This window comes from Notamacropus eugenii, chromosome 2, assembly GCF_028372415.1.
Source record: "Notamacropus eugenii isolate mMacEug1 chromosome 2, mMacEug1.pri_v2, whole genome shotgun sequence".
NCBI classification, from domain to species: Eukaryota; Metazoa; Chordata; class Mammalia; order Diprotodontia; family Macropodidae; genus Notamacropus; species Notamacropus eugenii.
The window spans coordinates 69,866,308-69,890,947 of record NC_092873.1 but is presented as its reverse complement, the minus strand read 5'-3'; the positions used below and the strand labels follow the sequence as shown (position 1 = coordinate 69,890,947).

Here is a 24,640-nt window from a genome sequence, read left to right as displayed (position 1 = left end):
GAACAGGAGTCTGAGAAGGGCACGGAGGAGCTAGAGAATTTCCAGAGGAGGTCAGCTAGGGTAGGTCCATCATGGTGGGGATGTACCTGAGTTCATGTCTTCTAGGGGGAATTGAAGGATGAGAATGGTAGCATTTATAGAGTGCCTGCTATGTGCCAGGCATTGGACTAAGTACTTTACAAGTATCCCATGTGATCTTCACCACAACCCTACAAGGTAGGTACTATTTTTTACCCCCATTTTGTAGGTGAGGAAACTGAGGCAGACAGAGATTAAGTGACTTGCTCAAAGTCACACAGCTATTAAGCATCTGAGGCCAGATTTGAACTCAGGTCTTCCTTACTTGAGGCCATGATCTCTGTCCACTGGACCACATGGCTGCCTCAAAACTGATGATGTGTACTTGAATATCTCTCAAGTGTGGTAGAAGTTAGGCTGGGTCTGTTTTCCCCTTTAGTTCCTGGGAATGGGGAGGAGAACCAGACAAGAGGCAGATTTAGATAAAGCTTCTCATGATCAGAGCTGAGTTGCCTTCAGAGAGCACGGCTTTCTGGTTATGGAAGGTCTGATTGCCTGTCAGTGGGGATGCCTCATCAGTTATGGGCTCAGTTAACCAGACAGCCCCAAGACGCTGTGATCTAGTGAGCTGAGGTGTGAAGGGAGTTTAAGGTTCATGGTAGTGGGCATGAAGAGGGAGTGGGTGTATTTCAGATGGGAAGGGGCCGTCTGTACAAGAACTTGGAGGTTGGAGCTGAGGGCATCAGGATTTGGCAGTTTGGGCTGGAATGTTGGCCGTGTGACAGAAGTTTGGAGACTTGGACCAGGGCCACATCCAACCCGAAGAACCTATGTTTAACCCTAGTGCTAATAGAGAATGGTTTGGGCAGCTTTATGGGGGAAACGTGGGGGAGGAGAGGCAAGGAAACCAATCTGAGGGCTGCTGTCCAGGGTTCTGAGAGCAGGGAGATGGCAGAACACAAACGGATCTAACCCTGCTCCCATGCAGGTTCATCTCTAACACTCACTGGTACAGGGACTTGGTACAAGCTGGTTAATGTGTCAGGGAGTCAAGGGACACCAAGACCCAACTGCAGCATACATGCCAGTCTGCACGGGCAGACTAAGCTTCTGGCACAGGAGTGAACAAGAGGGCAGAAGGAGGAGCCAGAGGAAATTCGCTTTTGCAATCAGACTCCAGCTCGTTTGGGGGGAGCACATCACTCCAGTGTGCCTATGAAAGTCCCCCTAATGACAAGCAAGGGGCCTAATGATCCCACAAATGGCCAAAGTTGAAAGGTCTGGGACACGGTCCTACTGGGACGTTTTCTCTTGACCAAGGGCCAAGGTCAGGGTCTCCATTCTGCTGCTCCTGGCCTGGCTCTCTCATGAACAACACTGCGACCTTTTAGGATGTGGCCATGCATCTTGCCCAGACATTTTCCCCCCTGATTGACCCTGAGATTATACTTTGTCTTTTTTTTATCCTTGTTAGTTTAATTCCCTTTGATTTGCTGGTTGTCAAATGTGGTTAATTGAGGAGAAAAGAAGGGACTTGAATAAAAGCTGCATGTTTTGGTGTTTAATGGGGAAGGCTTCACCTTTCCCCAGGCACAGATAAAAGCCTATTTACCCTGATGGGATTGCAACCAATTTTTAGAGCTTACCTCATCCAGGAAAGCTATAAATAGGCATCCAACGTGCTAGGCTTTCATTCTACAAGAGACAGGTTTTTATTTGGAGCTGAGTCATTTGGTTATGGAAAATGGTCTGCTGGGAGAGTTGAGAGTTGGTGCTGTGTGTGGTCCTCTGCCCTCTGGGTATTCTCCATGCTTAGCGTTTGTAAATTGAGTCCCGGGGATGATTCATTCACCTGGTTCCTGGGGTGATCACACTGTCCACCCTTCACCCCGGTGTGCGCCTTGACCATTAGCCAGTATGGAATAAGCAAGCACATGTTACTCGGAAATTCACTCTAATTCTCCTTGGGCCAGTGACCAGTGCTTTTTATCTAGATCCTTTGTTAGATTTGTTAGCTGGATTAATATGCATCCATTTGATTGGAGTTGTGGATGCCATTGGCTAGTGCCATACTTAATACTATTTTCCACCTCTCCCAAGATTATTGGGGGCTGTAAACTTGACTCTCCTCATGAAAAGGGGCACATGAGATTTTTGTTTGTATCTTTAGTAGGAATCAACTTCAAACATGGGACAAAGTATGGGAGAGTGTCTTTGCTGTTCATAAAGAATCGTTCCATGGGAAGGTGACCTCTAGACTTGGTAAAGAGAAAGTCCAGTGAGTGTCTACAGGTAACTTTTTTTTAGCATTGGGCCTTCTGAGAAGGGGCTGATCATTCACTAGCAACCTGTTTTAGTAGTTATTGTTGGGTGTGTAAGCTCAGTTTTCACGTGAATAGTCTCGGGCAGGTAAAAGTGAGAACTCTGAGGTTTAGAAGTCCTCACTTTTACCTACCCAAGACTGTCCACGTGAAAACTGAGCTTACACCCCCAACAGTTATAATGGACTAGTTTTTCTGCTGTAAGACTTTTCTCTGTGATAAATCAGCACTTTATCCAGGGCAAGTGGTTTTACAGAAACTTATAAAATATGAGCAGAAAGTCATCGTGGATAGGAATTTGTGGGGAAAGGATAGGATGAAAATTTTCTGCATTCATTGCCTGTGTAGAGCGCTTTGCCTTCTCCTCCCTACAATACTTCCTCAGACACAAATTCCTCTGACTGTCCACCAGCCCTGCCCAGCCTTGGTTACAGAAGTGAGACACCATAGGTGGTAGTGGTTCCTCCTTCACTGTGGAAGAGAACCAATGACCTCATTTGTCTTAACTCATGCATGAATTGGATTGAAGTCTTCGACATCACTCTTTCTTCTAGAATCATCCAAGTCCAGCAATGAGACGAAAGTCAGGACTGGTGATGACTGGGAAGGAGCAGACCTTTGGAGGATCTTTGCTCTGCCTCAAAGAGATGGTCCATCCAATCCCCATGGGCCCCGGCCTCTCTGCTCCTGGCTGCTCGCAGGAAGTGCTGTCCCACCCTGATCTCTCCCTTCCTTCTCCTTGTTGCCCCTGTGCCTCAGACTCTTCCTAGCCCGGGTGTGTCTGGGGAGGCTGTTCCTGGCTGCACAGTGAGGCTTAGTACCTTTCAGTCTGTGTTGTGCAGACTGTACATGTCCCTTTCCTAACTCCCAGGTCAGTCTGCACATCTGCCCGACAGTCCAAAGGTTGCATTAGTCTCAAATTTCCCTGAAGGTTGAGAGGGAGTCCTTGTTCCCCTGCAGGCCAGAGGACTGCTCTGCCCTAGGTTTTAGAGGCCACATCTTGCCCATTTATAGCCAACGAAGCAATGTCTTAGGTGTGCCTGAAAAGAGAGTTTCTAATGGTACACTCCTGTGTTCATCCATGGAGAGGCCCAGGAGGACCAGGGCCTACAGAGGGGTGGTCACAGACATTTTATAAGGGCTACAGAAAGTGAGGCAGAGAAGGTAACACTCACCGTCCTTGAATATTGGAATAAAAGGGATGGATCATTGCAACAGCTCCCTGAACAATGACCTATATAGAAGCGTCTCCCTTTCCTTTCCCTTCCCCCTTCGCCTCCCCTCTCCTCTCCTCTTCTCCTTCCCCTCCCCATGCCTCTTCCTGTATCTTCCCCTTCCTTTCCCCTTCTCCTTCCCTCCCCTCATCCTTCCCTTCCCCCTTCCCTCCTCCTGTTCCCTTCTCTTTCCTTCTGTGTTTCAGAGAATGCACATATGTCTTTCTATATGCCAGACCTCCTTTCACAACCACTTTGAATCATTGTCTGCCCTATATTTAGGAACCAAAGATTGGCTGTGAGAATCTGAGCGATGACTTAGAAACCTCACTCAGGTGAAGATGAGATCATTTTAATCTGTTGATGTGGACTTCTTACCTTAATAATGTCCATGGAAAGAGTCTTTTAAAAAAATGAAGAGGTTTTTTTCTTTTTTTCCTATTGAACAGAAGCTTTGGGTTTTAAGGTTCTCTTTTCTAAGTTGTCCTTGTATTGCTAGCAATTGGAGCATGGTCTATAGCTCTGCAAATGCCCCATCAGTGTCTTCCCTCCCTTAATAAGCTCAACACAGGATGAGGGGAGCAGATGTCGTCTTGCGTGACCCCATCCAGCTGGGGCCAGGAGGGATGGGGGCTGCCTCTCAGCACTCAGGTAGTTAGTACGGACCCTCTTTGGCATCTTGTCAGTGGCCATACCAACTTCTGCCTGTCAGGGCAGCTCATTGGGAGAGCAGCTTGGGAGCTGTTTAGTGGGATTCTTATTAATCTGGGGACGGAACTATCTTGGCTCAGCCATCCCTTTCTCCTTTGGCCTTCAATCTTCAATCTTTCCCAACATCAGGGTCTTTACCAGTGAATCTCATTGTCTCACTACGTGGCAGAAGTAGTTCGGCTTTAGTATTTGACCTTCCAGTGAATAGACTGCAGTAATGTCAAAAAGTAAAGTATTGACTGATCTGACCTCCTGGCTGTCCAAGGGCCTCTCCAAAGTCTTCTCCAGCCCCACAATTGCAAAGCGTCAATTCTGTGGCACTCAGCTTTCCTTATAGTCTACTTCTCACAGCCACACATTGATTAATATGACTAACGCAGAACTGTGTTTTGCATGATTGCACATGTATAACCTCTAGCAAATTGCTTACTTTTTCAGGGAGGGAAAAGAAAAGGGAAGGCAAGAGAGAATTTGGAACTCAAAGTTTTAAAAAATGAATGTTAAAAGTTGTTTTTACGTGCAAATAGAAAAACTAAGATATTTTCTTTAAGTAATAAAAATAAAACCTTTTGAATTAAAAAAAGAATATGGCTTAAATACTGTTTTTTAGATGCTTTGGACAGCATCCCGAAAATCCTGAAAATTAATGAAGAAACCCTGGGGACAGAATTTTTCTGAGTCAGATGTACACAGTTTAAGTGAGAGAAGCTGGGATCCACTGATCAGGAAAACAATATTTATACAGAAACTCAAGTCATGTAATCAACAAGTATTGATTAAATACTACATGCCCAGCACTATGCTGAGTTGGATGTACAAAGAAGGCAAAAACCAGTCCCTGCCCCCAAGGAGCTTGAAATCTAATGGGGAAATTTGGCATGCAAACAGGTGTACAAACAAGAGTTTTCCAGGAGAAGTTGGAAGTCATTGACAGCAGGATGGCACTGGCAGGAAGGGGGTTGATCAGCGCCTTCCTGGAAGGAGGGGGGGACATTAGTGGGGACCTGGTGGAAAGGAGAAGGGGAGTTCCAGGCGGAGGTGGGGCAGCCAGTGAAAATGCCTGGAATGAGGAGATGGAGAGTCTCGTGGGAGGTATAAGCCAAGATACCATTGTCCCTGAAATGCAGAGTATGGGGAGAGTGGTTTGGCAATGAAAGTCTAAGGAGGCCAGAAAGGAAGGAGGAGATCAGATTATTCAGGGCAATGAAAGCCAAACCAAGCATTTCATATTGGGTCCTGGAAGTAATGGTGAGAGAGTGTGAGGGGTCAAGGTAACACGCAGGGTGCAAGTCTTGGTGGCTTGTGAGGATTATTCTGCCCTTGAGAGTAGCAGGGGAATTAGGAAGGTGAGGGGCATTAATGAGCTCCATCTTTGACATGTGGAGTTTAAGATGTCCACAGAACATCCTGTTTAAGATGCCCAGTAGGCAGCTGGAGGTGAGAGCTTAGTGATCAGCAGAGAGGGGAAGGCTGGATAAAGCATCTGGGGAGCATCAGCATGGAGGTGAGAAGTGAATCCATGGGGGCTGGTGAGGTCCCCAAGTGATGTAGTCTCAGAAGGAGAAAAGCCAGAAGCCTGGAATACAGTCTCAGAGGATGGCTGGGACTTACAGGCATGACCTAGACAAAGAATCAACCAAAAGAGTGAGGTCAGAGAGTGAGCAGGACACAGCTGGGTCACAGAATCTAGAGAGAAGACAGGGTGATTAGCAGCAGCAGCAACTGCACTGAGGTGGAGAAGAATGAGGGCTAAGGACAGCCCATTTGAGCTGGTGACTGAGAGATCGTGGGTCACTTTGGAGGGAGTAGCCTTGGTTGTGCAGAGATGGGCAGAGGTGGGTAAAGCCTGCTTGGGGCATGAGCAGCTCAAGCTTCCTTCACTGCCTTAGTAGCATTTTTATCATTCTGGCTAAGTGACATGTCTGTAAAATAATAGGATCTTTAAAAAAGCAGATTAAAAACCCAGAATATGCAACAGGCCCAAGCTTCTGGCCCTAAAGTGTTGTCTTAAGCAATCTGTTTATTCCAGGGCCAGTGAAGGCTTCAAAAGCCTTTGGAATGCCCAGCATTGTTTGCTGTCATTCCTTTGAATGCTCCCAGGTGTCACAAATGTTTCACTGAGTGAGAGGACTTGGCTCTTGGAAACAGAAAAATAGTTCAGAGCCAGGCCTGGGAAATAACATTGGTGACTGTCCTGGGATCTACATCTTGGCCAAAATGAGGGAAGGGCAGCTATAAAGCTGTATGCCCTAGGCTGGCATTCTTCATTTGTGCTCCTGGGGCTGGATTTCAAGAGGTCCATGAACTTTTCCATGGGGAAAAGTAGCATCTTGTTTTTCACTCACCTCCTACTGAAATCCTTCACTTATGAAGATAGGCAAGAAAATATGATTTTGGGAAGGGTTCCACAGGTTTCACCAGCTTGCCCAAAGGGTGTGTGTGTATGTGTGTGTGTGTGTGTGTGTGTACAGGTGCGTGAGTGTGTGTGTGCATGTGAGTCCTGAGGACTACCTGAAGGCCATTTCCCAAAATGTTGTAAGTGTATGTCTGTACTCCCAAGGTTGCTTACTCTGAAGACCGCAACACTCATTTGGACGTGTTTCTTTACAAACTGTTGTGTTCTTCATAGTACTTGGTTTATTTCAAAGGGCCATTCCATACTTTACACATTTGCTCCTAGGACTGTGGCCTGGCTTTGCATCCCTTTGCATCTTAAGGCTTTTTGAAATGAAGAATCCACAAGGTAAAATCCCTTTTGGAGTGAAATACTTGGTTTTGTGATCGCTCAAAGATCAGCCCATGCTGGTGCCTTGTAGTGACAGTCAGATGATAGGCAAGCCTGTCTCTTTTGGAAGTAGGGCTGGTAGCCCTTTGACATTCTGTCAGCTCTACTGATACTTCATACACTTCATGGTTCCCTCTTCCAGGAAATGCAGCATCATCCATAGGCAATTTGTTTACCTTCACTCAAAGTGAACATATAATAAATTATACTACGATGTCTTTCCTTTTTCTCTCTTTTGGCGGCTGTTTCTCCATCTGGCACCACAATGAAACCCTTGGCTAAAGGATTTCAGCAGCCCCGAGGCCACATGTGACCTTCTAGGTCCTTGGGTGTGGACTTTTGACTGACTCTAAGTTTTACGGAACAAATCCTTTGATTAAGGGGATTTGTTGTGTGAAGTTTGGATTCAGTCAAAGGGCTGCACTTGAGGACCTGGAAGGCCTCAAGGTGGCAGGTTCCTTACCCCTAGATTAGGCTAATTATGCTATATTTTAACATATTCATTCAGATTTGAGAGTCCTAATATATGATTTCTGTCCTGCTTTTCCTTTTCTTTATTCTAGGGACTGAGATGTATGTATTGTTTGCTTTTTCTGATTTCTGAGTCCTCTTTGGCCCAGTCCCTCTGCCCATCTGGCCTTTGGAATTTGTCTTCTTGCAAACATTGTAGCCCCTTCCTATTTCCTCACGTTGGCCTTGTCTGAACATCTCTTCCTCATGCACCACTCTCCTCATTCATGTAGTCTTGGCCCAGCGATGGTACAGCTGCATGAGGCGGGTGAGCCCTGGAGCCAGGCAGTCTGTGGCATCTGAAGCCTGCCTGCTGCTTGTGAGGGGTTTTGTGGGGACTTTGGTGGTACATTTTTAGGATTTGTCTTGTTGCAGTGATTGTTTAATATCTTCTTCCGTCATTGAGTGAAATCAGGAGTCCTGTGGGGAACAGAGAGGGCCAAAGCACCAGACGGAGCAGTTGCTTTAAGGATTGGTGTCAGAGGAGAAGCAGAAAGTCAGAGTAGGCAGAAGATGTCTTTCAAAGTGGACTGATCTCATCTTCTTCCCTCTAGCTGGCATGGTTTGGCCTCAAGGACAACTCAGATACTATGACTTCAGGATTGTGGCTAACTTTAGGCCTGCAGAGAACAGCATGCAATGGAGATGCCACTTATGGACAAGGGGATTCAGAAAATAGGCAGCAAGCCTACTGTTAGGAGAGAGGCCTGCACACATGGTGGTACCATGGGGCAGTGGGTGGGTGATGGGTTAAACAACTTTAAAGCAGGTTGGGCATCTCTAGGGCAGGAATGGCTGCCATATGTTATTTGTGATGTCACCCTAATAGAGCACGGTGTCAGGTTGATCTCTGCTTTGCTGTTAGGTAGGCATGGCAGTGAATGGTTTGTGGAGAGCTGTGTACCCTTGGAAGATGGGACGGGCAGGAAGAGGACTTCCAGGACTGGAAGCCAGCTGAAAACTGTTCAAGATCATGATGTTTTATTTCTCATTCATCCTCTGACTCTCTGGTGTTGGTGGTTTAGAAGGAAAGTCAGGAGCAGAGGCACAGCCATCCAAAGAGTGGGCTGTTGGTGAAAGGGAATCTAGTTGGAGCAAAAACAGTCCCTTGGGCCCCTGCAGATGAAGACAAGGGACCCATGTGAGTGACCTCCCAGTGGGGAAGAATCTTTTCAGAATCTGATCTGATGCTTTGCAAATGCATTGTGCAGAGCAGTTTTCCTTTTCAAAAGAAAAATGAAGAATGGAAACATTCTGGAAGATGCTTTTTATTGTCCTAAGTTGCCTTCTAAGGCAACGAGAGCCAGTTGTATGCCACAGGCCAGAGGTCATCCAAATCTGTGTCAAATGTCTCAGAGAAGCTGGTAGAGAAGGAGGGTTTGATCTTGAATCACTATGTTCCAGGGAACTGAGAGCTTATTTGTGTCTGCAAATTCTGTGGGAAACATGGTAGTCGCAGGAAAGATGGACCTCTTGACATAACAAATGGGGAAACCTCTTTTGTTTGAGGGCATGTTCCATCAAAATCTGCCAATGTCCAGGTAGACATGTGGCCCTATAAATGAGTAGGAGAAGAAGTATTTCCTTCCATTGGAAAAGACATTCTGGTTAGATCAAGAGCTAGCTTTGCTTGAAATGGAAAAACACTAAAAACATTACCAGTATCAACAGGAGTAAAGCGGCCTCCCTTCCCAAATGACGTTGTAGCCATTTTGTAGAAGTGTTTCTGCCATTCTGTGTGGGTGTTCACTTCTCTGCACAGAGTAGGGGCTGTGTCCTTGTGTCTTTAACACTTAGCATGGCACCTGACAGCCCCTGCCTTTACCCCTCTAGCAGGTGCTTAGTAAATCTTAGCTTGATATGGGCAGGCAGGGTTTCGCAGAATTGAAATGGGGAAGAGAGTTGGTTGTGACTCCTCGGCCCCCACCTTGTGGTCCCAGTGTTAGCTTCAGACCTCATCCCCTCACAGTCCTGATTCCTGAAGTCCTCCTCTGACATCTCTGGGTATGATTTTTCCTCCACCACTTCACCAGGGGTACTTTGCCTGGCTGGTCTTTCTGAAGTGCCACTGCCCTGCTCAAGCCTCTTCTCTGGCTTCCACCCTACCAGACCATTGTAAGGGCAGAGCCTGCTTCTTAGGGCAATGTGCCTAGATTGAGTCACCTCTGCTCACTGGATCCTTCTCTTGGCATGGAGGCCAGTTGTCTGTTGGCTAAGGTGGGTTCTGCACCCTCTTGAGCTCCACCCATTGGCAACTGGTTAATAGGTAAATTTTTAGAGGAAATGGTGATGATCCAGGTTGATCTTCTTCCATTACCCTGACTAGGCACTGGACAGATGGGGCAGGTGTGACAACTTCTCCCAGCAGCCCTAACTTTCACAAACTTTTCTTTTATGTTGTGAATCCCAGTAGCCATCAACAAACACAAATCATTCAATAGACAAAGCAGAACAAAGACTTGTAAGACCACGAGCTCATGTTCCTTTGGGACACCCAATTTAGAAGGTCTTCTTTGGGACTTTGTCCTCTTTTGGCTGCTCCTTCTTGTCAGTCTTGAGGATCAGCCATCTTCACCCAGATCTCTGAGAATTAGAGGGAACCAAAGTGGCTGCTGGGGAGCAAATTCTTTGGAAAGCCCCTCCCTACCAGCAGTCATCCACTGGTTTTCCTTTGGAAGAGAGTGACTGGGATGGCAGATGGAGGTGTACAGCAGACCAGCCTTTTAGGGTCCAAGCAGCCTCAGATGGGAAGGCTGCCCACAGCAGAGGAGGTGGGGGGAACTTTCATTTACTTTCTTTTTCCATGTTTAGTCTGTTGATCGCTCTTTCTCCTGAGGGTTTCTGTTTGCTTTGTCTTTGTGTTCTCATCAGGTTTGAGTGTTTGGGCCAGTAAACGGGGTAGCCTCTTAGGGGGAACTGTTTGGAAAGAACATTGGCTCAAGAGCCAGGGGATGTGGATAAGAGTCAGCTGTCATTTCAACCCGCTGGGCCCTTGGCCAGGTGGCTCCCCATTCCCTGAGGTCCCTAAATACTGACCTCAGGGGTGAGGGGAGGGGGAGGAGTGTCAGTTCCACTATTAGAATGTGTTCTTTAAGGCAGGGTGCTTGGCACCTTCTAAGCACTTCATGACCACTTGCTCCGTCCCCTCTGGGGCATCTTTTCTGAGGTGCTGAGGCATGACTGGTACCAGGGCTGACTTCACCCCTGCCTCCCAGGCACTGAGTGGGAAAGCTGCCCCCAGAGCAGCGGTCACCAGACAGATCTGGGAGGCTGGAGCTCAGGGAGGGAAGGAGCTGGTGCTGGGCTGTTTTCTTTAATGGAAGACAGAAGATACCTGGTGATTCATCTTTAATACAGAAATAATTACCACCAAGCAGCAGCTGTCCCTCACCATTAATTCAGATGAATTTAGTCTCTTCCTGTGCTGGGAAAGGTTAGGAAGTCTCTGTGAACCCTCGGTTTCCATTGCTTCCCTCTGTGACATTTCACAGACTGATTGCCTGCAGCCCCATGCCCAAGCATTTGTTTCTCCTGGTGCTGAGGATCACCTTGGAGCCTCCATGCATCCAGGAGGCTGGAGCCCCCTCAGCAGCCTGTGAGCAGCATGACTGACTCTGAATGCTAGAGTCAGCCTCAGGGGGTGAGAAATAGGTTATTCCTTCTAAGAGTTATCCCCCAGGAAAGGGCTGAGGTGGAGGGACGGGAGAGAGGCTGGCAGTCGTGGCCTAGTTGAGCATCCTCTCCAGGGCAGGTGGGGTGGGGGAGGGGGGCTGATGGGATCCAGAGAGCCTTTGTGAGAAGAACTGTGGGCTCGGGTCTGGGTCAGGGCCAGGATCCCCTGCAGATGCCCGAATGGGATGTTCTGGGAGCAGCCCTGCTGTACCACCAGGAATGCTGGCTCTGTTCTCATCCAACATCTGACTGCCATCCCTGGTCATGGTTGGGGTTTTGTGGTGGAATTAAATTGCTGAGGACAGTGAATGTGTGGGTCAAGGTGAAAATTCAGGACAAGGGTGTTGGAAAGAGCAGAGTGCTAGGATGTCCGTTCCCATAAGCTGGACCTGGGCAAGTCCCTTTACATCTGTAAGGTGAGCTGGGCCACCCAGAGTTAGTCTACGGAAGCTCTCAGGGACTCCAGCCATTGCCCCTCCCTCCCCTTCTCTTTCCATGCTCATCAGTCATCAAGCACTTGTGAAGGACCTACCATGTACCTGGGCTGGGAGGCAGGAAGAAAGCCATACCCTGCCTACCCTCACAGAGCTTTCCCTCTAAAAAGGGTGTCCAGGGTGGGCTGTACTGTGACCAGTGAGGACGGGGCTAACCTGGGTGCCTCCTTAAATGGAGGGGGCTGGTCCCCAGGTGTAAATTCCAGGTCACCTTCCAGCGCACAGAGGGTTCTGGGACCTGCTGAGAAATGTGAAAAATTGGAGAAGAAACCAGAGCGTAGGATGTGCCCAGGGTCATAGAGGCCCCCGTCTTGGAGCCTCAGTCCTGGTCAGATGTGTGGGATCTATTCAAACCTCAGTCTTCCACTTCCACCCCCCAGACACTCCCCCAGACTCAGGTTATTGAATCTGTCCAATGAGAGGGACCTCCTCGCTGCTGGGAACAGCCTGGTCTACTCTGGGATGTTCTTTTTAAAAAGTTTTTTTTTTTTGCTGTGTTTTGTTTTTCTATGACAAACATTTAGGGATTGCTCCCATTCCATGGGAGGTGTCTTATGACAAAGTAAAACCATTAGCAAAAGTAAGGGTACTGTGACCTCCCATGAAAGTGTATGTAAAACACTCTTCTTCTGTAGTAACCTTCCACTTCTCTAGTTAACACAGTTGCTTGTAATTAACAGAAATCGATTTTCTCTTTTTCCCATTCCCAACCCCATTGAACGAAAGAGAGAAGAAAAGCAAATTCCTCGCAACAAAAAAGTATAGTCTTGCAAAAGAAATCCCCCATTGGCTGTGTACATATATGCACATATGTATTATGTCTAGTCTTCACAGAAGTCTTTGAAATTGTTCATTTGTATAATATTAATGTCATGGTTTCTGCTTACTTTACTCCACATCAGGTCATAGAAGCCTTTCCATAGCGCTTTGAAATCATCTTTCCTCATTTCTTGCATTACCGTTATATTCACATCCACATACCATTACTTGCAGCCATTCCTCCATCTCTAGGCATCCCCATAGTTTCCATTTTTTTGCCACAAAATGAGCTGTTACAAATACTTTTGTATCTATGAGACCTATATTGCTATCCTCAATGCTGGGGCCCGTTTTTGACACGTAGTAGGTGCTTCTTTAGTGTCTGCTGATTAACTTCTCTCTCCTTGTCTGGGTACTCTTTCACATTTTTACCAATGACTTGGCTAAATCATCAGTAGCATCTATAAATTTGCAAGTGAGACAAAGCTGGGGAAAGGACTGCAAGATTCGGAAAGGTCTCTGAGGTCTAGAACACTGAGCCAACCTAAAGTGAAATTCTTAGGGTTTTGTTCTTTTAATCCCAAGTACTAAGTAGAGGAGATGTCTGATGTCAGTTTGTCTGAAAAGAAAAGCTGGGGGTGGGGCACTTACAGAGCTCTTGGTAAGTGTGATGTCAGTGTAGGGGCATTAGGAGGCAGATCTTTTTTGTGGCCAACTCTGCTGCCCTGGTCAGACTACATCAGAAATATTCTGTTCCTTCAGGTCTGGGGGGTCAGGATGTCATTGGAGAAGCTGGGAGCTTCCAGGGGAAGGCAGCCCATTCAGTGTGAGGCCTCAGGGTCATGAAGTAGAGTAGAATTAAGGGAATGGGGATATTTAGCCTTGGGAAGGAAGCAAGTGTGGGGAACATGATTGCTCTCACCAAGTACTTAGAGCTGTTATTTAGGAATCTTCTTGTGACTGGTATCCCCAGAGGGCTGAACCAACAGACTCCATGAAATTGTAAGACTTCAGGCTAATGGGCCACGTTGGGCTGGATGTCACAGCCACCATTGTGGAGATCAGCTGGCTCCATGCTAGTTGACTAGGATCACTGGACCTTCACCCCAAGTTTTCCATTTCTGGACTTGGGTGATGGGTCCTGGGGCTCATCAGGACACTGATTCCAGCTAGGAGTTGGATTGTTCCCGACATCTTTAGCCAAACAGAGTGATTAGTTCCTTTGTGGCTTCACACAGTGTCATTTTTTCTTCCCCTTACATGATATCATTGTCATAGAAATAAGAGGAGAAATCCAACACTGCTGATGGTGGTAAAGTATCATTGGTTTTTACATGGTGGCATCTTCCGAGCTGTTTCTCATATTTTCCCATGGTCATTGTATTGAATTTTCCCTTCAGTGAGCACAGCATGAGTTCTGGTAATTGGCTGCATGGGTTAAAGGGTTCTTTTTTTAGCATCCATTCATGGCCTTAAGAAAATGGAAGTGAAGCCTCATGTGGGAGATATAGGGGTGTTTTAAGTGGAGAATGGAAAGTGTGTCTCAGTCTCCTATCATTCTTTCATGCTGTTGGGACTAACGATGACTCTGGTTTGGTTTTTGGCAAGACTTCTTTTTGTTCTTCCAGACTTTGGAAGAAAATGATTTATTTCTGAAGAATTGCTTTCCAAACCTAGTTCTTCTATGCTCCTTGTGACTGATTCTCATTCTTCACTGCATCACCACAGCACAAGGAATTTTAAGAATTTAGGGAATATCCATCAGTCAATCAGTCACCAAGTATGAGGTGCCTACTGTGTGCCCAGCACTGTGCTAAGGTCTACAGGTACAAAGAGTGTAACAATCCCTACTCACAAGGAGTCCATATTCAGTGAAGATACAACTATAGAAATAAGCATATCTGCAATAAATATAAAGCGAACCGATGCAAATCCAAAGGAACAAAATACAAGGCAGCCAGCGAGGGTGGGGGTCAGAACAGGTTTCATGCAGAAAGCGGTGTCTGTGTCTTCCACAACCTTACAAAGATAAAAGGGGCTCCAGGAAGTCAAGGTGAGAAAAGGGGTCGTTGAAGGCAGGTTGACCAGTCAACATGCAAAGGATCAAAGGAATGGGGGAATGACTTCTATGTGTGCCTCATAGGATCACGAATTTCAAGCTAGAGAGGACCTGAAGTCTTCCCAGGGTAGGAGGATGGCCCAGAGGAAGTATGGCCATGTCTGGGGCTAGCTAGATCTAGGCGGCTCTTCTCAACCAGTTTATGGACCCCTTCTCAGCATCGTGTTTTTAAATGCAAAAAACACAATACTGATGATTAAAAAAGAAACTAAAGGGTAGTGAAAATTAAAGTATAGTTTGTTCTCATCTATACTCCCTCCCCCTCCAAATGTCTTCATGGACCAGGTTCATGAAATCATGAGTATGTGTCAAAGGCCACAAACTGGAACATGCAACAGGATGCAGAGAAGAGGATGCTATGAAGAGGAAGAGGGGGCACAGCGCTGGCCGCCCAACAAGCAGACCAGTTCTGAGTTAAGGCATTTTGTCATGAATGGAACTCTCTTGTGTGGTGTTAGATTTCAACACCTACAATTATTTTACAAATTGCTTTTCTCTCAGGTTCATAATAATGCAGCAATTGCTTCCTTCTAAAAGATAACTTAAATAGAACAGATAACCTAAGCTCAATTTTCTTGCTGTCTTTCAGACAGAAGCAATCTCCGCCAGTCAAGAAACCAGCCAAAGTGTTTCACCATGGATATGGATGATGAAGAAAACATGAGTAAGATTTAGGTCTCTATACTGTAAAACTAGTTCATTTTCCTCGAGGAGCCTTTTGTCTTTATAAGCTTATATAAGACCAATTTTAAGGGACATCATTTCCAAATGGCACAGCCAATCTGCTTCTAACCATGAATGGCATGTTTCTTATGGTTTTCATGTCTTCTTGCTAATGAAAGAGTCATACACATTTTCCTCAAAGCCTTCTGATCCAAGTTGGAGCCCAGTAGAATTTGCTGGCTGACATCGTGTGCCAACCAATACAGAGTCACACAGGGACACACATGTACCTCGTGCCCCACGCCCTTGTGTTGTTCCTGCAGCTCTCACGCTGGGATTGCAAGCAATGCATGGGTGCCTTTTCTGGGGGGTAGGCCTTCTGTTTGGGGAGTAGGATGCTGACCAAAAAGTCACCAAAACATTGCTTGTGTTGAGGGTTCACTTCTTAAATTTAGCCAAGTTTAAGATGCCTATCCATCCTCTCCTGTCTGTATTAGATGAACAGTCCAGGATTCATCTCAGTGCTTAAATTCTGACTTGCTAGTAAGTGATAAAATAGAGGGTTAATCCAGTACATCCAAAGAGACTGAACACACCTGAGGTTCTTATAAGCTGTAAATGGGCCCTGTAAGCCAATCCCAGCTCATACCAACATCTTGGGGGCTAGGCTGGCCTGCAAGTGACCTTTAGCTGAACACACCAGGCTTCCTGACCACCATCACTTCCCTCTCCTTTCTGTGTCAACCATCAGTAGGAGATTCCAGGTGTGTGTGTGTGTGTGTGTGTGTGTGTGTGTGTGTATGTGTGTGTGTATGTGTGCATGCATATGTATGTGTATGGGCATTGTGTGTACATGTGTGTAAATTTGTGCATATGCACGTGTGAGTATGTTTGTATGCCGGTATATGAATTCATGTGTGTATGAAAGTATGTATGCATGTACGAGCGCATTTGTATGCATGTGTGTTTATGTGTGTATGTGAATTGTGAGTGTGTGTGAGTGTGAATGTGTGAGTGTGTGTATGCCTATGAGTTTGTGTGTACATGTGTGTATATGTATGTGTAGATGTGTCTGAAGGAAGAACAGCTGAGTCACGGGGATGAGGCCTATTTTTCCTACATCTAAAGAATTTTAAACGTCCTGATGTTTCCTCCCAGGACTGACTACATACATATTTAATGAAATGAACTGAGAAAAAATTGTTTTCCTGTCTGTTGAATAAAATGTAAACTAGCCCCACCTGCCCTGCCCATTCCTCCCCTGCTGGACCTCCTAGAGCAGACTTTGGTAATGTTAACATGTTTTCGATGACCCTATGTAGTCACTGTTTTCTTTGCCAGGGCAGAGGTGACTGACTCCGAGCCATCCAAGAGCTGGGTGAGCCAAGTGTCCCATCTGTTGTCTTGCTCAAAGCTGGGAAACATGTTTTCTTTGTACTTTCTGGAGCTGCAGGCTCCAGGGTCCTTCTCCCATTCTTTGATTATGGGGTCATCATCCCAGCATGGTTTCTACTGAGCCTCTGAGCTTTTTAACCTTGTCTGAAATGGATTCAAGTAACACCCATCAGGGCCAGGGGGGCCTTGGGAATCTCAGCAGCACTGTTCTTCCCTTTAGGAAGCTGTACCCAGAGGCCCTGCCCTCCCTGACTGACTGGTGTGTGTCTGAGCATGTGAGGTCCTTGGTCTTGGCTCACTTTAGATTAGCATTGCTTTTGGTCCGTGGGAGAGCTTCTGTCTCCCACTGCAGCTTAGATTGTGTGTCATTACCAGCAGGAACTGGGAAGGGTGATCTTTCCCTAAAGTCCTTTCTGGCTTCAGGATCTGAAGTCAATGACCCTATCTTTAACGTGTCACTAAATCAAGGACCAGAGATAATAACAAAACCTGGAATCAAGTCTTCACCAAGAGAATCAGGAAGTCAGCTCAGTGCAGGCCAATCTCACAAACTCTTAATGAACACAGCTGGGCAGCCTCCCTGGTTACCTGGGGAGCTTCAAGAAGAGCCACTTGTAAAACAGTATCACTGAGCTATGTGTTGACGGGGGAGCATTTTTTTTAAGCAACAGAGCCTGAAACTAGTCAGGAGATGTGTATCTGTTGCCATTTGAAAATTTAGGAAAATGAAGATTCTAGTTAGAGAATCTTTCCAGGGAAAAGTAGAACAAGGTCCTTTCCCTGGAAGGGCAAACCCCTGGAAATGAGCACTGGCAAGGTGGCTTTTGACCTGAGTTAGGAGCAGCGGTGACTGGCCACCTTCTCTGGGCTTCCTCCCCAGGGAGTTCCTTCCTGGATCTTAGCTCACAGGCAGGTCCAGGGAGTCATTGAGGAGTCACAGCCAGAGAAGGCATGAGAAGGCCAAGGGTGATGACAACCTGATGGGCAATGCTTAGTTCAAACTCAGTGAGACGAGAGTATTTCTCATCTTCCTAGGCTCTTTGGGAAGCCCCTTCTCCCAGGGCTCACCCTGACCCAGCCCCTGTGCTTGCCACCTCAAAGAAGCCTTTGGTCACAGGTGGTCACCATACGTTTCCAGTCAAGCCCACAACCCATGTCCAGTGAACAGCGCACATCAGATAAAGCTGATTGGATCCTTTGTGGGCATAGGATCCCACCTCCAAGGCTGGGATCCTCTGTCCTTTATCATTTCTCTTTCCAGGGAAGCTGCCTGTCTTGACATGATTTACAGAACAGCAACCTATACATAATATTCCTCCCAACATTTATTGAACACCTTTGGTATTCAAGGCATATAGCATAAGATAATACCTGCTGCTTAGCTGTTGTCCCCAAGGGACTAACTGTTTAGTGGGGCAGACAAGGCCCGAAGTTAAATACATTCCCGTTGGCCAGAGATTGGAACAGAAGATGTCTTTTCTGCCTCCTGTGGCAGCTTTGGGCTCTGTGACACTTACCTGCCCCTAAGAAATCTCCTTTGAGATCCTCAGGGAGATTCCTAGTTGGCTGATGGTTTGGAGGGCAGAACTAGCCTAGGCCTGAGAGTGTGGCTCGGGGGTAAGCCTCCTCTGTCCCATCCCATGTCCCCTTGGCAGAGCCATGCATAGCCCTGGGGTGGGGGTGGGGTGCCTCCTCTGTAACAGTGTTTACATTCTGTGTCTGAGCTGCACTACCTGACAGAGACAGGATAGTCTGGGAGGGGGGACTGTCACAGAGCCACCAGTCTCACCTGGCAGTAGGTCCAACTGAGTCGTTTCATTAGATACCTTTCTTTTAATACGGAATGGAATGAAAAGGTCAACCCTGGGATTCTAAATGGGGCTGTATTGATGATTTCTGGATGGTGCTAGGGCCTGCACATCCCCAGGGAAGTCAACAAGGAAGCAAGCATATTTTTAAGCACCTACTATATGCCAGGGACTATTCTAAGCACTTGACAATTGTTATCTAATTGTATCCTCACAGCAACCCTGCGAGGTAGGTCCTGTTATGGTTTCTATTTACAGATGGGGAAACTTAGGCAAACAGAGGTTAAGTGACTCGCTCAGGGTCACACAGTCAGTGTCTGAGACTGGATTTGAACTTGGGTTTTACTGACCCTGGGTTGGGTGCTCTGGGTACTTTGGTGCCCCCTAGCTGCTCAGGGGTCCCACGCTTCTGTTGCATTGAGCATCTTTCAGGTGCCCTTTAGTTCAGAAATACTCCCTTTCCCACTTGAATGACAATCCTCTAGACATAGGGTTGGTGTCTGCTTGGGACTCCCCAGAAGTGGATGGCCCTGTGGGCAGGCAGGACAGGGACCAATGGAGGCGCCATTCTTGTTCCATTGTTATTTCTCCCTTCCAATGATAACACAGCCCCAGAGTACACCCTGCCCCCCAACTTTGCATTCACTTTTTGCTCTGTTGCTCACAGAGCACATATTCCAGAAGTATCTTTTACCCTTGAGACAGCTGGGTCTTCGTGTGACCAGTCCAGCCTGGTCAGGACCTTGCCTGCACAGCCAGCTCCCCAAAGTCCAGCAAAAGGTCAGAATGGTGAGGGTCCCCAGGGCATGTCATGGGATTTGAGCTCTTGGGAAAGCTTTGGTTGGATGCAGGGACCTCAGAGGAGGGCTGACCAGCTCCCATGACAGAGGCAGCTTAGGGAATCTCCTATACCTATGCTTTCTGCTCAGCATTGTCGATATCACCCTCAGTCCTCAGCTGCCCTGAAGAGGATTTACCTTAACCTAGAATCAGGGGTGACCCAAGAACAGAGAAGCCCCCACCAGAGGTCTGTGGAAACGCTTCAGCACAGAGGAGTGGGGTCCCTTGGACCCAGTTTACTGCCCGGGCACAGCCCTTAGGCATAGAGAGGGACAACATGCTTCTGGAAATATGCTTTCCCCTCAGAATGCTGCCTTGACGCCTTGCAAGGTTTTCACTTGACTTGTCTTTTTCCACAGTCAGGAAGTATGGCTTTCACAAGTCAACTAGAGATGAACAGATCAGAATAACACAGCTTTGGCTCACCAGCACAACTCTGGGCACTGTTCATTAAACAGCAAAAACATATGAGTTATTGAAAAAATTAATTTCTGCTCAATAAAAATGTCATGAAAATTGCCCTGCCCCCCCGCCCCGGGCTTAGGTCCAAAATGTTCAAAGAGCCACCTTGTTGACTGATCCTCAGTTTGGGTTGGGTCTTCTATCATCCCCTGATGCAGATTTGCTGGTTCCCACCTGTGCATCTTCCCCCAAGGGTCCCAGCAAAATGATGATCAGACAAAAAGGCCTTTGCAGTCACTGAGGCTGCTGGGATTCCTCCAGTGCTCCCAGAAGCCACCCACGGCTGCAGGACAGCCCTTGAAATAAGGGGTTGGAGGCCATTCTAGCAACGGCTCCAGACACCCTTTCTGTTCGCGCGGGTTCACGTTCTTTGTCCTGTGTCAATCTCTAAATGTCCATTCTGGCTGTTTCTCTCCTTTGTTTTTTGAGCACCAAAAGGAGTAACCTATCGAGCTTTTGCTGGAGGATGTTATAAATGAAAATTTAATCACCATTCCATCAGCTTTGTCAACTGGGAGAAGTGGTGTGTGCCCAGCAGGCGGTGGGGAAAGGCCCTTTTAAGTCAGTCCTAGTGGCTGCCGAGACTTTCTCACTGGCAAGCAGCCTTCCACTTGGGTTAGTTTAAAAGGGAGCTTTTAAAATTATTATTATCTTTCTACTAAACTGAATGAATCTGCTGCTGGAAATCAGAGCTCTTGAAAGGAAAGATTGGGAGCCTTGGCGTAGTACCTGGAGTAAGGGTTGACTTTTTCATTGGCCTATCTGATGCAAAAGTCACATATTTGGGACAGTTTGCTTAGCATCATGAAAACCAGCCCTCGTTGTGAGGGAAAAATGGTCCTTAGTGGTAGTCACTGCATTTTTGTCTAAATGTCTAAAAAGGCTGGCTATTTGGATTTCCTACATTTTTTATTGTGAATTTTTCTAACATACTGAAAGAAATGTTTTGAAGATCGGGGGTCTTCACCTTTTAAATACACACACCTATTTTAAATCTTTCTAAGCATTTGCCCACATGCTTCATGGTAAATCCTGACTGTAGAATTTAATCAGAACAGGAAAAGTGAATCATTTCCCCCATCTTTGAAAATAAACTATAAACTTAGGAGGGTATATGATTTCCCCCTCCCCGTTTGAAGCCAAGATAATCCTCCCTTTGCCATGAACTTAGTGATTTATTGGAAATCTGAATGCCAGCTCTCCATCATGACCTGTAGTCAGGTTCTCCTCTGCAACATTTTCCCTAGGACTATATTAAAAACCAAGAAGGAAAAGGCAGAGCAACACGCTTGCTGAGGAGAGTCCGTTCCAACTTCGTTTGCTGCATTGGCAGATGGGACTCTCTTTGATGAAGCACTCTAGGGCATTGGAGCTCAGTGATGCTCACTGGGTAGACTGAGGCTGGAAATCAGAGCTCTAGCCCCCTCTTCCCCTAGTCAAAGCTGCCCAAAAGAACGGGCACCAGCTACATAAACAATTTCTCATGCTAGTGAGTATGTGAAACAAATCAAAGACTCACAGTAATTGAATATTTATACCTGCAAGTCAGTTAGCTGCTGAGTACATATTTCTAAAGAGCATTGTATCTCCTCAAAATGGTGCCTCAGTTAAACCCTACAAACCAGACTCTGGTCAAATAAAATGGGAAATAAGATATAACTAAAGCAAAATGACCATTTTCCTAGTACTGATGGTGACCCGCCGTTCCATTAGTATTATTAATGGAAAGGTCTTTCGTTGGCCGCCTGCCACCCTTCTTTCTGAGTAGTTCCCTAAAGTGTTATAGGTTGAGGCCCTTTCACCCCGACCTGCATGGATGCCTACTCAAGTAGGACCTGCTGTGCCCACCCTCATTGTTAGCCAGTACTCGAGGCAGAGGCGGGTTGGGGTTGGGTCCCCCAGAAGAGGCGGTTTGGGGAGCACACATCACTTAACCAGTTACAAAGAGAGATGAAGGAATCTATAAATTTTGCATTTACAAGATCCTACAACGAAGGCGTTGTAAGTTACTCTTTTGGGCACCGTAGGTTCCAGCAGCGCCGATGTCAAGGAAAACCGCAACCTAGACAACGTCCCGCCCAAAGACGGCGGCGCCCAGAGTGCGGGGGAGGTGGCCCAGCTCCCCAACGGAGGAGGCGGTGGCGTCAGCAGGAAGCGGCCCCTGGAGGATGGTACCAACGGCCACCCCAAGTTCCGACTGAAGAGGAGGAAGAAGATCCCAGGGCCCATTTTACCAAAGAACGCCCTGATGCAGCTCAATGAGATCAAGCCTGGCTTGCAGTATAAGCTCCTCTCCCAGACTGGGCCAGTGCACGCTCCTGTCTTTGTCATGGCAGTGGAGGTGAACGGACAGGCGTTCGAAGGCTCGGGTCCCACCAAGAAGAAGGCCAAATTGCACGCTGCAGAGAAGGCCTTGCGCTCTTTTGTCCAGTTCCCCAACGCGTCCGAGGCTCATTTAGCCATGGGCAGGACCCTCTCTGTCAACACTGACTTCACGTCGGACCAAGCTGACTTCCCCGACACCCTCTTCAATGGATTTGAGACCCCTATTCAGTCGGACGCTCCCTTTTATTTGGGCTCCAATGGAGACGGCGGGTTCAGTCCTAGCGCAGATTACGGCGTGTCCGTGTCTGCTGCCCCCAGTGCCCTGATACAATCACCCCTCCCCCTCCCCATCCCCTACCCATCAGCGAGTGGTAAAAACCCTGTGATGATCCTGAATGAGTTACGGCCTGGCCTCAAGTACGAGTTTCTTTCCGAGAGTGGGGAAAGCCACGCCAAGAACTTTGTCATGTCGGTGGCTGTAGACGGACACAGCTTCGAGGGGTCAGGGCGAAACAAAAAGCTGGCCAAAGCCCGAGCCGCCCAGTCTGCCCTCGCATGCCTCTTCCACATGCAGCTGGACCAGACGCCGTCTCGGCAGCCCATCCCCAAGGAGGGCCTCCAGCTGCATCTGCCACAGGTGAGGACCTGGGAGCGTGGGCACCCCTGCAAGGGAATCTGGGGGATTAATGTTGTCACTTCCAGGTAGCTTAGGTCTCTTAGCCTGTCTTCACCGGCGGAGCGCTTGCTGACGAACTTCTATAGTACATTTACTTGGTTAGAAAAGTAGGAACTGAGAGACAGGCACTGGGGCCATGGAAGTGAGTAGAGTTAATGAAGGTGCCCTCTTCTGATGCATCTGTCGACTTCCTGTCCAGGAAGAGCCTCAAGGGCTCTCCTTGGTGACTTCATCCAGAATTCCTCCTAGACACAGGAACCCTAAGCCATTCCTGGCGCCAGAGTCCCTTTGGGTCTTCTTTCTCTTTTGGAGGTGCTCATGGTGAATCAGGTCCTTGTGGGCTACAGAATGGAGACAATGGGGATCCTTGGGTCATGGTTGTCCCTGACATGGTTGTGACCCAGTCCTTCTCTGGATTGCTGGGTGCTCCCTGACTCCATTCTCTGTTTTCCAGGGTGGCCAAAGGCTGGGCTTCACCCCAGCACACAGAGTGGTGCTTCTCCAACACCCAGGAGGATGGCTAGATTGTAGACGTCCCTTCCATTGGCGGGCTATGTCTTCTTTACATTTTACAACTGTGGATGAGCTGGTTGAAGTATGACACAGGCTTGAGAGAGATTATCACTTCTCTTTCTCCTTTTCCATAAGTGTTATTATTTCTGATAGGAAAGTATGTCTCTCTGAAGCAGGAACCTGATGGGGGACTGGGAGCACTGAAGGTCCCTCTGAGACACGCCTACAATTCCCTGCAGCCTTTCCTCTTCTTCTTTGTCTTGCCAGGCCCCATCTACCCCAAGGAGTATCTCCTTTCTTGCTCTACTCATGCCAGCCCTGGAGATGAGGGTGACTTTGCTGCCCCCCCTACGCAGGAAGGAATGACCCCCTATTTTATAGATGAGCAATGTGAGGCCCAAAGAGGTCCCATGATCTGCCCACTGCCTCCCAGGTTGTCAGAAGCAGGGCTGGACTTTGAAGTGGTGTCCCAGGGAAAGAGGGGGAAGCTGGAGGGGGAAGTGGAGGGGACTTCAGGGTTTCATTCAGAGCCCAAAGGGTAGACCCTGTCAGCATCCCTTGTCATCTCCATTCTCAGTGTCCATTCTTCTCTAGGCCATGGAAGGTCCTTCTGGTCTGATGGAAATGTGATGTTTCAGGGAGAGAAGCTGGCTGCCTTTTCTTTTTTGGCCTCTTGTCAAAACCTCTGTTCCAGTTTCCTGATAAGATGTCTTCTCTGTGAAGCTCAAGGTTGCCTGGTGAGGCAGCGTGCATTTCTGTTGGAAAAATTAAAATCTATTAGAACTGTCCTTGGGCTCATTGGGATAGTCTGTGACACTTTCCAGAATTGGCCAACAGTCCTCAGGAAAAGGGGTAGAAATTATGTCATTTTGCCGAAGGTGACCCAAGAAATGTCATTTCATTGTAAAACAACACCTGAAAAGAGGCAAATGACATTCTGATAAAACAAAGACCACCCCCCTTCCTTGATTGTTCTCTGGCAATGGTGGCTGGAAGCTCTTGTCCATCAGTCTCTTGGCAAGTTAGCACTTTGTCAAAGTGATATTTTGGAGGCAGTGGGATGCAGTCAGTGGCCTGATAGACTTGAAGTCAGGGAGGCCTGAGTTTGAATCCTGTGTGAATCCTGAGCAAGACACATCATATCTTTAGGCCTCAGCTTCCTCCTTCATAATAGGATGAGCTGGCCTGATGACCTCAAGGGTCCTGTCTAGCTCCAGTCCCAGGACCCTTGGAGCCACTGAGTTCTTGAGGGCAGATGGAGTTGGAGATGTTCTCTGGCCCAATCTGTCCTTTCTTAGCCTCAGCAGAACAATACTATTGAAGGAGGCAGAGAGCACCCCTAGATGTCAGCTACA

At 47.4% G+C, this 24,640-nt stretch overlaps 1 protein-coding gene across 6 annotated transcripts in view; it reads left to right on the top strand.

Moving 5' to 3' along the window:
- Positions 1–24,640, top strand: part of ADARB1 (adenosine deaminase RNA specific B1) — a 186,968-nt gene that overhangs the window by 110,311 nt on the left and 52,017 nt on the right. For all 6 annotated transcript variants that reach the window (XM_072640837.1, XM_072640832.1, XM_072640834.1 and 3 more), the window contains 2 exons: positions 15,193–15,267; positions 21,799–22,733. In XM_072640837.1, coding sequence (XP_072496938.1) covers positions 15,240–15,267; positions 21,799–22,733 — 963 coding nt within the window. In that variant the 5' untranslated portion in view covers positions 15,193–15,239. The remainder of the gene's footprint in view (positions 1–15,192; positions 15,268–21,798; positions 22,734–24,640) is intronic.